General features: G+C 43.1%; 1 protein-coding gene and 1 long non-coding RNA gene across 5 annotated transcripts in view; one reads left to right on the top strand and one right to left on the bottom strand.

The window, feature by feature from the left end:
* WDR20 (WD repeat domain 20) overlaps positions 1 to 13,507 on the bottom strand; it is a 56,961-nt gene extending 43,454 nt beyond the window's left edge. The window contains 1 exon segment of the mRNA XM_081829895.1: positions 13,209 to 13,507. Within this exon segment, the coding sequence (XP_081686021.1) occupies positions 13,209 to 13,457 (249 nt within the window). The 5' untranslated portion in view covers positions 13,458 to 13,507.
* A 1-nt stretch (position 13,508) lies between these two features.
* Positions 13,509 to 14,812, top strand: part of LOC115943198 (uncharacterized) — a 20,511-nt gene continuing 19,207 nt past the window's right edge. For all 4 annotated transcript variants that reach the window (XR_014148275.1, XR_014148272.1, XR_014148274.1 and 1 more), the window contains exon 1: positions 13,509 to 14,113. This is a non-coding gene — a long non-coding RNA (uncharacterized LOC115943198). The remainder of the gene's footprint in view (positions 14,114 to 14,812) is intronic.

Here is a 14,812-nt window from a genome sequence, read left to right on the forward strand (position 1 = left end):
AATACCCACCATTTTTTAATTAGCTCAGTTAATATTGCCCTCAGTCTTGCTAGTTACATGCACTCCTATTCCAAAATCCAGAGGAAAGAAAAGTGCAATGTCAGGCGTTGTGCAGTTCCTATAATTAAGCAGGAAGAAGTTAAAGGAACTGGAAGGGACAGTATGAGCAATTTTGTCCAGGACACAGGACAAGGAAGATGTAGCTTCCAAACCAAGATGATCAAGACACTAGCCACAGCCTCCTCCTGGGTTAGCCCAGAACAGCATAAAATTCGAGGCTGAGACTAATTTCTAAGTGTCTCTCAACAAAAGCAAAAGGGGTTGGCAACCCTGCTTCTGTGAGCTTTGGTAACTAACAGCGACCATATCTGCCTTGTGACAGGGATTTTGAAAGATCATCTAATTTACTCAAGTAAATCCTTAGAGGACTATAATCTCAACCAACTCATTCATTTAAAATCGACACAATGTGCCTATTATGTACAGGCACTGTGATGGATATGGATGAATAAGATGGTTTCTGCCCTCAAGATTTCCGTCTAGTGGGGGAGACAGAGAGATCCAAACAAAAAATTCCAAATTGTGTGAAAAAGTGGGAGGACATTCATAGTAGTCAAACAGCAAGATCAAAGGAAAGAGAGGTCTCTAAACCACGCAGGAGCACAGCCCAGCCCAAGTGGTCCTCCAACTACAGTGTATCTTCCCTGTTTTACTGATGTATCTTACCATGAGCTCAAGGAAAAAACTGTTACATCTGGTTTCTAATACCTCAGCCAGCATAAGACCCTCAGTGTAGTTTGCATCTCTAGATCTATTCTCCTGTCTGCTATCTACTCACACTGCAGCTCCAGAGTGGGCTCCAGGGCAGTCAGGGTATTATATAATCCAATGTCCTTGCGAAAGGTCAGTCAGTACCTATTTCTTCTTGCTAAAGGCCACAGGAATGGGCTGGTAATCCAATCTGGGGCAACAGGTCAAAGAAAGAGGTTTGCTGGGGGCTTCAACGAAACAATCTTTCTTATTCTTCTGAGAAAATGTCTAGAAGTGCTCTTTACTCTCACCCTGGATACTGGCTCTTACTCTGGACCATGTGTTACAGAAATGTGAAACCTAGACCTCCTCCACAATTTTGCCACTTAGGCCAGGCTGACATTCAGTGGAAAGCAGGACCAAGCAAATCTCAGCAAAACTGAGCTGGCACCCCAATCAAACCATGCCTGCAGCCCACCTTACCTCTGGAATATTCAACGACATAAGCCAATGCATCCCCTTTAAAGTTTTAACTAGTTTGAGTTGGGTTTCCTGTTACTTACAAAACGAAACATCCCTAACATTATAATATATTTGGAAGTATACTAAATCGTAAAATCTACTAATGAATCACCATCCACCAGCTCCCTTGACAGCACACTTCAATGTTCACCTCTTGCTTCTAGAAAAGTCTTTGTTAAGCCTAACTCTCAAATATTTAAATATAAATCTTTCCCCTCTTCTTTAAATCTTGGAGAATGACAACTAGTTAACACCTAAATAATAAAATCACGGCTCTAATTTATCCATAAAAATTTATAAATTTATAAATTAACTACAAAAAATATGAAAATTATCCAAGGCAAAAAGAAATACACACACACACACACACACTCACACACACACCCCCCTACGCAAAGTTACAAGACAGATGAAAAATGAAAGAAAATCTCTTATTCGTATCACAAAGAACTAATCTCTCCAATATCCAGAGAGCTCCTTTTTAAAAAAATCAAAGATATCTAACAATCCAACACAAAAAATGGGCAAGGGATATGAAACAGTTCATAGAAAAATGGAAATACATTCCATTCTTATATATAGAAAGATGCTCAACCATTCTCATCACAAGGGAAAAACAAACAAAAATAACACTAATTTCTCACCTACCAGATCAAATGCAAGTTAGACAACATGCCCTATTAGCGAAGCTGTGGTGAAACAGGTACTCTCATGTGTGAGTACAGAATAGTACAACCCCTCCCCATGGAGGGCGATTTGATGATATCTATTAAAAATATATATGCAGGGACGCCTGGGTGGCTCAGTCGGTGAAGCGTCTGCCTTCGGCTCAGGTCATGATCCCAGGGTCCTGGAATCAAGTCCTGCATTGGGCTCCTTGCTCAGCGGGGAGCCTGCTTTTCCCTCTGTCTGCCGCCCCCCCTGCTTGCGAGTGTGAGCGCACTCTCTCACTCTCAAATAAATAAATAAAATATTAAAAAATATATATATATATATATATACACACACACATATTTGACCCAGCAGTAACCTCTTCCGGAAATACATCCTGTAAATATACCTGCCTCCATGCAAAATAATATACATGCGAAGTTATTTACTGCAGCATTATTTGTAATAAAAAGAGATCAACAATCAAGAATCATCTATTTAAATAAATGTGATATATATCCACAGCATGGAGTATAAAGCAATTATAAGAAAGAGTGAAGAAGCTCTCTATTTACTAATGGCAATCTCCAATAGGTATCATTAAACAGAAAAAAACAAGGTACAAAATATCATACACAGTATGCTCACTCAACTTCTCTGCTCAAATGTCATCTTATTCTTACAGCAACAGAGGACGAGTCAAAAACAAATAAAATGATTATAAGGAGAGGAAGGGAACTTTGCAGGGAGGACAGAAATGGAAGCTAAACCTCTCTGAACAGAACCTTGCTTTATGATTCTGATATTGGAACCACATATTTTATATAATCAAAACACAACATTAAATGTATTTCCTAATAGATTTACTGAGGAATAACTGACTACAAGGAATTGCACATATTAAATGTATACATTTGATGAGTTTGGATGTATGCAAACACCTGTGATACCATCACCATAACCAAGGTAACAGACACACCCAACACCTCCCAAAGTCTCCTTATATCTCTTCATTTTTGTTTCTGTTTTTGTGGTGAGAACACTTAACATGAGATCTATCCTCTTAACATTATGAAGTGCATAGGACCATGTTGTTAACTACAGTCACTATGGTGTACAGCAGATCTCTAGAATTATTCATCCAGCATAAATGAGACTTATACAAAATTAAATTTAAAAACAATCCCTCATGGGGCGCCTGGGTGGCTCAGTCGTTAAGCGTCTGCCTTCAGCTCAGGTCATGATCCCAGGGTCCTGGGATCGAGCCCCACATCGGGCTCCCTGCTCAGCGGGAAGCCTGCTTCTCCCTCTCCCACTCCCCCTGCTTGTGTTCCTGCTCTCGCTGTCTCTTTCTCTGTCACAAAAAAAAAAAAAAATCTTTAAAAAAAAAACAAAAAACAATCCCTCATGATCTAAAACTGGATTATGGTAACAGTTGTGCAACTTGGTAAGTTTGCTAAAAGTCACTGAATTATACGCTTAAAATAGATGGCAGGAAGGTACAATAATTTTGCTGGAATAAGTCTGAAGAAGCAGTGAAAGAACTAAAGAAAGCCAGGAAGGACCAATGCCTCTCCAACTTCAGTGAGCACCCAAACTACCTGGAGACCCTCACAGAAAGCAGATTTTGGGGGCGCCTGAGTGGCTCAGTCGGTTGAGCGGCTGCCTTCGGCCCGGGTCATGACCCCAGGGTCCTGGGATCGGGTCCCGCATCGGGCTCCTTGCTTGGCGGGGAGCCTGCTTCTCCCTCTCTCTCCCTCTGCTGTGCTCTCTCTGTCAAATAAATAAAACCTTTAAAAAAATGAATTTTAGAAAGCAGATTTTGATTCACAAAGCCTGGAATGAGGCCTAATTCTGTACTTCCCACAAGTTCCCAGGGGAGACACTGATGACACTGGTCTGTGCGCCACACTTTGAGGGTCCAGACAACTTGGAGGAGCTTTGCTCTAAGAAGCAGCTGAGAAATTGGGGCAGTAGCTGCCAGAGGCAAAGGACGGGTACCAAGTGGGTGAGGGCCCCAAAGGGCTTTTTCTTCCCTTTTGCTGTAGGAGTTGACTGAGCCAGGGTTAGTAGGACTGAGAGTGAGTGCAAAGGGGTTATAAGGACTAATCACAGCATTTAAAACAGGAGTATCCTGGACAGAGTGGCAATGTAGCAGGAGCCAAATCATTGAGAAATGAAGGGAAGCGATGAGGGTCCAACAGGGATGGTGCTGATACAATCTGATGACCTGAAAAGGACAATGTGCTCGGAGGAGTCCTGCAGGATGACAATATACTAACGTAATACATTACCTCAGAAGTAGTACCAGAAGAAAGAAAATACATTAAAAAACCATTTTAAAAACCACACTAAGAGTCCTGGAAGCTAGGACATAGCCAACTTTTTTTTTTTTTTAAGATTTTATTTATTTATTTGAGAGAGCGAGCACAAGCAGGGGGAGGGGCAGAAGGAGAGGGAGAAGCAGACTCCCCACCGAGCAGGGAGCCTGACACGGGGCTCCATCCCAGGACCCTGGGATCACGACCTAAGCCAAAGGCAGACGCCTAACTGACTGAGCCACCCAGGAGCCCCTATAGCCAACATTTAAAGGCTCACTGTGAAAGAAGATAATCTTGCCCTCTAATCAAGCCTTGCTAAAGCTTCAACCCTCACAGTGACTCTCAGAGGAGCCATGCCACACCTTCAGGCCTTGGGCCTCTAGTTGTCTTGGTTTAGAATCCCTTCCCCCTTCAGCCCAACCACCCATCAGAATTCAGTTCAAATGTCACCTTGTTAAAACCTCTCTAAGTTCCCACTGCAACTGAGACAAACATCACACTGTAACATTGTATTATAATCATCTATGATCTGAACGAGTGAAACACTCTTGCAAGAGTCAATCTTGTAAGTACTTCTTGTATTCCTCCCTTTAGTTAGGGCAGCAATAGCAAAGGAATGATCCAGAAGAAAAAGAAAAGCAACACAAGACATATCCAACTTAGAATTCTAGCTAATCAGCTGCTGAGTAAAAAGCAGCCACAAGAGGTCTTCTTCATGGAGCTAGAAGTGTCACCTAACAGGACAGGAGAGACCTATCACTCTTATATTCAATCACACACAACATAGGAGGAAAGGTAAGCCAAGACTTATCAAAATCAGGGTGCTTAAACTTCCTGTGCCATGGCTTCCTTCTCACAATGATGTTTTTAAATACAAAAGATTACAAAGGAGATCAATTATTAAAATAGTTATTAAACAAATTCAGGATCTTTAAAAGTTTCATTTCCCACTGAATAATGAGCTGTAGTGCAGATCCACTAACTACTGTAATTTCAAAGTAGTGATGAGTGTGACATCTGATAAATCTGCAACAATCATAATGTGATATGCAAACACCTGTGGTTTTCACTGGTGATAGTCACAAGTCTGTTACTACTGTGATTTGTTGCCTAGATCCATAATTGGAAGGACACGTTGAAATTCAGTTAAGAGTTTTTCCCCATCTAGGCTAATACATCCCCTAAACCCTATTCAGATTAAGAAGCACTAATAAGTGAATATTGTCTAAAATAATAGACACCATCTGCACATCTACCACCACTTACTTGTCCATCTCACCATTAAATTATAGGCACTTTAGGCCAGGGACTATGTCTTACTTGTCTTTGGGTCTACACAATCCCATGAATGTTAGCTGAATGAGTATGTCATTTATTGTTCCACTGGACTGTGAACTCCTTGATGGCAGAGATTCTGTCTCAACAACACAAACCAACCACTCCATAAATCTTGATAGAATGAGTAAGTGTGTGAATAACTTATTTTCCTTTGTTGGATGATAATCCTCTCAAGGTCAGGGATCATGTCTCATAATTCTTTGATTTCCCATAGTCTAGTCTACTGCTTTTTACACAAAACCACTCAAGTATTTACTAAATGAGACATTAAGACAAGACAGAGTCTCTGAGATGAAGATCAAAGTAAGTGAAGAGATGAGCCCATGTACCAGCTCTGCTGTGCCAGGAGGAAAAGGTGCAGTACAGCAGTGAGGCGGGCGTAGCCAAGCAAGGGAAGACGGACCCAGGCCACAGAGATCATCCACAATGTGGTTACTTGAGAATATGCTCAAGTATTCCCATTCTTGCTTTTAAAACAGAAAAACCTTATAAATTCCTTCCTCAGCAGTCAGTCTTGCTTGTTCTTTTTTTTTTTTTAAGATTTTATTTATTTATTTGACAGAGAGAGACACAGCAAGAGAGGGAACACAAGCAGGGGGAGCTGCAGAGGGAGAAGCAGGCCTCCCGTGGAGCAGGGAGCCCGACGCGGGGCTCGATCCCAGGACCCTGGGACCATGACCTGAGCCAAAGGCAGACGCTTAATGACTGAGCCACCCAGGTGCCCCGAGTCTTGCTTCTTTTTTATAAAGTCTACATTTTTCTACTGCTACAAAATAAGATAAAAGTTTAGCAAAGATTGATTTGGCATGTTTTTAGTAAAATATACCCTACTTAAAAGAAAATCCATATTACAAAATAGAATTGAGAATGCAAAACATGACTCAATTTACAATTTGCCAACTGGCAGAGAAGTTGTGAAGTTGAGAAAAATGCTACAAGGTAAGAGCAATTGCCAACTCAACCTCAATCAGAAACAAAGATAAAGCATTTCTGAAATTAGAAATATAAAGATATAAGTTTTAAAATTTAAAAAAATGTGATCTGTACACAACATTTCAGGGCAAATCATCTGTGTGAAATCCAACCCAATATTCTTCTCCTTCTAGGCAGAGAAATACTTCTCCACTTCACCTTTACTCCTTAACTCCACTCGATACTTGCATTGCTTACACATGTGCACAGCACATGCCTTTACTTTATATTACAATTATCAGTACAAAAATACAAGCCCCTTACAGGCAGAAGTATCTTACCTCACCCTCACATCATCCACGACAGCAGTACCTTGTAAATAATAGCTCTGCAACAAACACTTAATGAATGAGGATTATTTTTTTACATTTTATTTTCTTGAGAGAGAGTGCAAGCGAGCACAAGCTGGGGGTGGGGCAGAAGGAGAAGTAGACTCCCCATTGACCAAGGAGCCTGACTTGGGGCTCGATCCCGGGACCCTGAGATCAGGACCTGAGCCGAAGGCAGACGCTTAACCAACTGAGCCACCCAGGCGCCCCAGATTATTTTTTTTAAAACAAGACATACCTTGTACTGTTATAAATAATAGACGCCAAATGTTCAGAGAATAAGGTAACTTATCACTGATATTCCCAGATAATTTAAAATGTCCTGAAAATGAAGATGAAGAATGTCTACCAATTAAAGTTATTTCTGTTTTGTTTTAAAGTTGTTTCTGTTTACTCCTAAATAACCAAACAGGACATTTCATATTTCTGCACAAACTAACCTCACTGAAATATAAATAAAATTGTTCTCTAAGACATGAAACATCAGACTACAAAAATCTTCACATTTATTTTTAAAACAAGGTTCTTTAGGCAGATAGCCAAACTAGTCAGTGATAAAATCCACAATGTTTTGATTCTTGCTCAAGTTTTCTACCAAAGCACAATAAGTACTTAAATAAATGAAGTCACTAAGCTAACTCAACGATAATAAACATAGGTGACAAGTTTCTTGAGGGCAGAGACTTTGTCTCTACCCAGCATCTAGAACAGTACCGCCTATCTCATAAGCATGCCCTGCAAATATTTGCTAAAACAATGACATTCCTGACTATCTCATGGATTTCACAGACATATTCCGAGAGCTTCTTACCATTGCTCATATCCACCCACTCTGTCCTTCAAAATCTCATCAGTCCTCCTCTTCAAGGTCAAGAGAACCAAGGTATCATATGAAAGTTTCTCTGGCCTGCTCTAAGTGATAAATGAAAATGCTTTCCCCTTAGTATATAAAATGTGATAGTCAAATAACTAAGCAATTATCAATATTTCAGAAGACATTAAGTAGCCCTTAATGGAAAAAAAACTACAGGTTTCCATTCAACTCCATGTATGCCCTACTGAATTAAGTATAAAATTTCTCAAGGTAAATTTGATATAAAAAGTTCTAATCTTCCATGCCTCTTTCTTTCTTTTTTTTTTTTTTAAGATTTTATTTATTTATTTGACAGAGAGAGAACACAAGCAGAGAGAGTGGGAGAGGGAGAAGCAGGCTTCCTGCCGAGCAGGGAGCCCAATGTGGGGCTCGATCCCAGGACCCTGGGATCATGACCTGAGCCGAAGGCAGACGCTTAACGACTGAGCCACCCAGGCGCCCCCTTCCATGCCTCTTTCTAAACTAGAAATGGGTAGCAGAGAGATGTGAGAATTACAAATGTAGTGAAGGGTGTGAACGTGACCTTCTCTGGAGCAGGCCAGAATCTAAAACCAGCCTGTGGGAAAAACCTTTGAAAGGCTTCTAGGTCACCCTCCCACACAAAGCATGAATTCCTCAGTCACTGACAGGTGGTCCTGCAGTCTTTGAGAGAGACAGATTATCTCCCACACAGAATGCTCATTCTCTCCCAAGTCAACCCATTGCACTCCTGGTTAATTCTGGCTCTGAAAATATTTGAGCTGTTATTATATGACTCTTCTTCTGGCCCCAGCTTCATGTCAACACAATGAGTACAAAGCCTTTTCTAGCATAAAGACCTAGAATCACATGTTCCACTTGCTTTCACAATACACCCCACTCCTCAATTCCCATTCAATGAGTAGGCAATAAATCCAAGACATGAAGACATCTTCCCAGTAGAAAGATGGATTTATTTTCATAAAAAACTATTGAGCACAGACTCCTACAACCTTAAGAGCTGTGAAAAGGCCTTGGAAGCCATCTAATTCTACTCCTCTCCCTTCTATGGTAGGAATTGCTTCAATAACATCTCTGGGCAACACATTTGTGTCCCAGAATCTTAAGATGGGAGGGGGAAAAATGTCTCTTTAATGTTAAGTAGTTCTAAGTATAGTTTTTAAAAGTTATCTGTTAGTACATAGATTTGGTAGGTAACATGGTTTGATAGAAACAGATCAAAAGTAATGTGTCACTTGGTTACTTTCTATTACTTCATGGTCTCTTGCTATACAATTTCCCAGTTGTAAGAAAGCTAAATTTGTTACCTACTAACAATAATTTTAAAATGTCTTTACAAAGATGTGAGCCACTAAAAATACCCATTACTTGGAAGCCCAAAATTAAATAGGTTCTTTAGCTCGTGAAGATCTTTTTAGAAGTATGACATATGAGGCGCCTGAGTAGCTCAGTCAGTCAAGCATCCACTCTTGATCTCAGCTCAGGTCTTGATCTCAGGGTCGTGAGTTCAAGCCCTGTGTTGGGCTCCATGTCAGCGTGGAGCCTACTTTAATTAATTAATTAATTAAAAGTATGGCATAGATGGACACTGATACTTTATCCAGTCATTCACTCAACAAATAAGTACTAAGGGCCTATTTTATGCTGGACACTGTGCTGGGCACTAGGAAAATAGTGAAAGCAGAAAACACATGGTCTGTCTTCTAAAGGAGCTTTGTTCATAAAAAAGATTATCACCCAGAGAATTACAAATTGAGAAAAGTGCTAGAAAGGCAAAGTTCAGGATGCTATGAGAACATGTAGTAAGGAAAACTGATATAGCCTGGGAATTCAAAGCAGGATATACTACAGAAGTGATGTTTAAGCTGGGATCTGAACGGTGGCCATTCACATTTATGTAAAAACAGATCTCATAAAATGAAAGGGTTGGTCCAATAAACCCAGCTACCTTTGGCATCTTTATCCTAAAACAACCTCTTTTTAAAAAAAAAAGGAAAGCCGGGGTGCCTGGGTGGCTCAGTGGTTAAGCATCTGCCTTCAGCTCAGGTCATGATCCCAGGGTCCTGGGATCAAGCTCCGCATCAGGCTCCCTGCTCAGCGGGAAGCCTGTTTCTCCCTTTCCTACTCCCCCTGCTTGTGTTCCCTCTCTCACTCTCTCTCTCTCTCTCCCTCTCTCTGTGTGTGTCAATCTAAAACCAGCCTGTGGGAATCTTAAATCTTAAAAAAAATAAAGTAAAATAAAAAAATAAGAAAAGGAATGCCAAGTATTCTATAAAAAGGTTTAAAGGCTAGGGGTGCCTGGGTGGCTCAGTCGGTTAAGCGTTTGCCTTTGGCTCAGGCCATGATCCTGGGGTCCTGGCACGGAGCCCCACGTCTGGCTCCCTGCTCAGTGGGGAGTCTGCTTCTCCCTCTCCCTCTGCCGCACCCCCCTGCTTGTGCTCTCTTGCTCTTTCTCTCTCAAACAAATAAAACCTTCAAAAAAAAAAAAAAGGCTTAAAGGCTAGGAATTGATATTTCTTTGGAGAGAAGGATAGGGTCATACTCTACTGTAGATACCCCACCTGGTATAATTATCACCACTGTAGTCACTAAAATCTTGGCTGAAATGATTAGTGTCAGTGTTAAATCAATGCTCATATTATCTTCAGTTAAGCAAAATAAATTCATAAAACTACATTTCCTTACACAAGAAACTCCATTCCGAACTTCAACTGTGAAAAGATGCTTTCTTGTACCTCACAGGATTGCTATCAAGATTCGATGAGAAAATATATGGCAAAATGCTGGGGCAGATCTTGAAATGGTTGGAGGATATGGCATCCGTGCGATCAAAAAGCTTGATCGGTCCCTTCTCACTATGACAGTTCTTTAGATTCAGCTTGCTTCATTTTCCTGACCATGAGAAGAAGAAAAAAAAAAAAAACTGTAACACAGGTTTGCACTCCTTCTCTAGCCTTGGTTTTCTCCACGAGGGTGAGACTGCAAAACTCAAAGGTCCCCTCTAGCTCTAGACACTGACCTGCACATCTTTTTAAAGGGCCACTCCTTGCCTCACATTTGAGACTACCTCCTCAACCACTCCATTCCCCCATGACTCCATACTTCCTCTCAGGAATGGCAGCACATAGTTCATGATTTAAGTTTCTCAAAGACCTATTTTCTACTTATTTTACAGGCAGATTTAAGTCGAATGTATGCATCCAAATTAGACCTTCTGAATGATCCAAATGACTGTTGTAAAACTTTGTATTTCCCAATGAAAAAAATGAGTAACAACAGTCACAATGACCAACTGTCAAGAACAGAGTTATAACTCCTAATCCCAAAAAGTAAATTTTGGTTTTCTGAGTAAGGAAAATTATCTGCTCCATTTTAAAATCAGAAAAGACAGTCTCAAAAACAATCACTTATACTCAGAAATAACAATAAATACATGCAAACTCATTCATGGAAAACAATTTTTAAAAAAAATTACAATGGCTAGAAGAGAACTAAAATGTCCACCATACAATGCTGTAAGATGTTACCGCATGCAAATGAAATTTTACAAAAGAAGTTACAGTGCTCAAATTAATTATGTAGCCAAAGACAAATCTACATGTTTAAGATTTTTCTTGTTTAAAATAATTTTGGAGTGTGGTCTTGAAAAGCTCTCCTACTTTTCACCTTCATCAAATAGCATCCCAACTAAGAGAACACAACTATGATACTTCCAGGCAAGAGACCTGTTTTGATGATGCAAACCAAGGCTGCAAGGGTAACGTTGGCACTAGTAATTGCTGATAAATTCAGCTGTTAGGCACGTTTAAAATTTTATATAAATTTTAGTAACTTAAAATTCTAAACTTATTTCCAGAGAAAAAGTTGATCCTTTCAGTCCTAGGAACAGTGGCAAGATAGCAGCTTCCTGTTTGACACTCTTAATGCTTATTTTAACCATATTTTACATCTACCGAGTGTTTCAAGCTTTAAAGTTCATCAGAGTTAGTATATTATAAATTACAACTTGAGTACTGCAATGTTCTCTTTTTAATGAGAAGCAAACAGGAGTTAAAGAACTCATCCAAGGTCACCCAACAAGTCAGCAAAAAAGTTGGGAGCAGGACTAAAACTTCAGTTCCTAGACTACTAACTACCTCACACTTTCCCAATTACAAAAAAGAAAAAACGAAATCAAGTGATTTACTTTCAGTAACAACAGCATACCTCAAACACAATAGAGCGCTTATCACAAACAGTAACCAAAAAGATGCACCTTGAACAAATGAGACAGCTTGCTACTTCTGGATACTACTGTCATGTCCCTAGTTCTTGAAACCAACGAAAAACTTACTGCTTCTGGATATATTACATCCTAGAGAATGTTCACTCTTCAGTATGTACAATTTGCTTTCACACTAACCAAACATTTATAAATTAATGTTACCACCTTTTTCCATGCCTAGGTTCTGTGGGACGCATCAATTTCCTCACTCTTCCAAAAGTCAAGTCAAAGACCACATTTCTCAAAAATAAGCAGTTCTCAATGAGAACATAGTTACATAGCCAATAAAGGAAAAGCTCTAATAAGTTGCTTCTTTTGAAGAGATATTTTTAAAGGATGATTATATGCTTCACAGAATTAATGTTAAGTCGCCCGCCAACAAAAAAAATGAATCTTGTAAAGTAGCTTTTAAGGCTTATGCCTCCCTGTTTGGGACATAGTCTGACTTGTTGGACAAGAATGATCTGGGCACGCTCACACAGAACCCCTATGAACCAGCCAGCTTAGTTCACTGAAAACATCATTTCGACCTCCCAACTGTAGTACTCAGTCTTTCCCATACTATAAGGGCCAAGATGACCCTCTTTAACAATCTCTCAGGAGAAGGTTCCCTGGCGGAGAAAGTGACAGCCTTCCTCCTGATGTTTCTGGGAAAAGTGTTAACACCAGAAAGAGAGGCTCCTAGGAAGTGTCAGTGCAGTGGAGTAGCCCTTGGTTCCGAGCAGGTCCTTTCTGACCTAGTCTCAAGTCCTCCGCCTCCAGCCCGGATTCCGCCTTACAGACCTTCCCAAGCCGCCCGCGCCCCTGTTCTCTAACCCGGAGCGAGACTCCCAACTCTCCCGGGAGGCGAGGCAGTCTAAGCAGACAAGACGGCCACCCCACCTCTTCCGGGGACTCGCAGGCCCGCTCCCTGGCCGTTTCAGAGCCTGACGGACCCTGCCAGAGAGAAGGCAGTCGGCCCGTTCTGGGGCCTCCCCGACGGAACCCCGCACCCCACGGTCCCTTTCCACAGCCTCCACCCCTTCGAAACACCACCCTCCTTACTCGTGAATCCCCCTTCCTCAGGAGCACCCCAGTGGAGTTACCGGCCCACTCAAAAGTAAGAGCGACCGCCACTCCTATCGGTCACCCTGGCCCCCACTGTCACCGCCCTGCTCCCGGCCTCTGCCCACGCCGCTGGCGGGCCCCAGTGACGCCCGGGTCGGTACCTTGCGGACCCCCTTGTAGATATAAAAGTAGAGCTCCCGGCCCACATTGAAGCAGAGGCGGTCGCCGTTGCCAGACTGGTCGTTGAGGTTTACGAAGGAGACGCGGACGGGGTTGGATCCCTGCGAGTTGAAGGGCACCCGGTTGGGCCGGCTGTACTCCGAGTGCGGCAGCAGCTTGTACAAACCTTCCCGAGTGGTGAATTGGGTCTTAATCTCGTTCATCTCCTTCCCTCCTCCCTCCGTCGCCATCTTGGAAAGCAGCGTTCATCCTGCCCTAAGTGCCCGGATCACGCCCACCGCGCAGGCGCCGTCCCGGGCTCTTGTTCTCTCCCCCCTCCCCCGCCTCTTCCTCCTGGCCCCTCCCACTCGCGAGTCGTCCCCGCGGAGGCCGGCCGAGGGGCAGGGGCGGGCTTGTTTACAGCCCGACTGCGCAGGCGTGCTCACCTGGCGCTCTCCGCGCGGCTGGGCATCCGCATGCCCCTCCCCCTGGCGCGGCCTCGGGGCCGCCCCGTGGCCGTACAGGTGGGGAAAGCAGCGGCCGGGGGTCGGGCTAGCTGTGCCGCCTCCGCCTCCCCGCCACCCCCGGGGCCGAGCCGGTAAGCCGAAGCCACGGCAGGTCTGTGGTCGGGAGCGCAGAGGTGAACTCGAGCGGCCTCCTCAAGTCCCTCGGCCCCGCCCTGAGGGGCCCCGGGACCCCGAGGAGCGGAGGGAGAGGGCAGCCCCCCCGTGCAGGGTCTGCACGTGGGGTGCCGAGAGCCGAGCACCGGAGCTCCGGCGTTCTGCCTTCGGGAGGATGCGGGGGCGCCCCGAGGCTGGGGGGGAGCCCCTCCCCCAGGCCCGCCCTGGGCCACCTGCGCGACCGTCGGGGAGCCCCTCAGCGCCTCCCGGAGCCGGTTTCCGATAAGGTACCGAGGGGCCTCAGTTTCCCGCTTCGCGGCGTTTCTTTAGGTGGGGCCGGGGGAGAGCACGCTGTACGTGTGGACACACAGCGCGTGTCTTTGGAAGTCGGCTCTCTGGATGCCTGTCGGTGGAGAACATTGCTAATGTGGAGCAAAGTAGGTTGTGTTGGCACTTCTGTTTCTTAAGTTTGTCTTCACCAAGTGTTTAGAGAAAAGGGGAAGCGTCGGGTCAGGCAGTGGCTTTCGGAACCAGAGACCCAATCGAAGCAGGAGTCACTGGTCTTGCTCAATAGCTTGACGAGTAGAGGCCATTGATTAAAAAGAAAAAGGCTGAGTAGGATCTGCGAGATTACTAGGCAGAGTTGTGTGCGTACACTGCTAGATCTAGATATGGAAGGACAGGCACTATTTTATACCTGGGTTTTTGACTAGAATAAGAACGTTTCTAAAGCGACAGAAACTTTCTGGGAGAATTCCGGGGGGGGGGGGGAGCCAACATTTGTTACACCAAGAATTAACTATTTCCTTAAATTCAAATCATAGCTGGAGGGTCGCAAAATTAGTAGATGGAGCTAAGTTCTACAGTAGAGGAGGCTGAATCACAAACATCTTATTATTACAAAGCAAGTAGGTACTGCCAATGATGTAATAATAATGCATCTGACACCAACAGCTTGTATACTTTGTTCATGGTGGCAAAAAAAA

Source organism: Leptonychotes weddellii, chromosome 9, assembly GCF_054177405.1.
Source record: "Leptonychotes weddellii isolate Sample4059 chromosome 9, ASM5417740v2, whole genome shotgun sequence".
NCBI classification, from domain to species: Eukaryota; Metazoa; Chordata; class Mammalia; order Carnivora; family Phocidae; genus Leptonychotes; species Leptonychotes weddellii.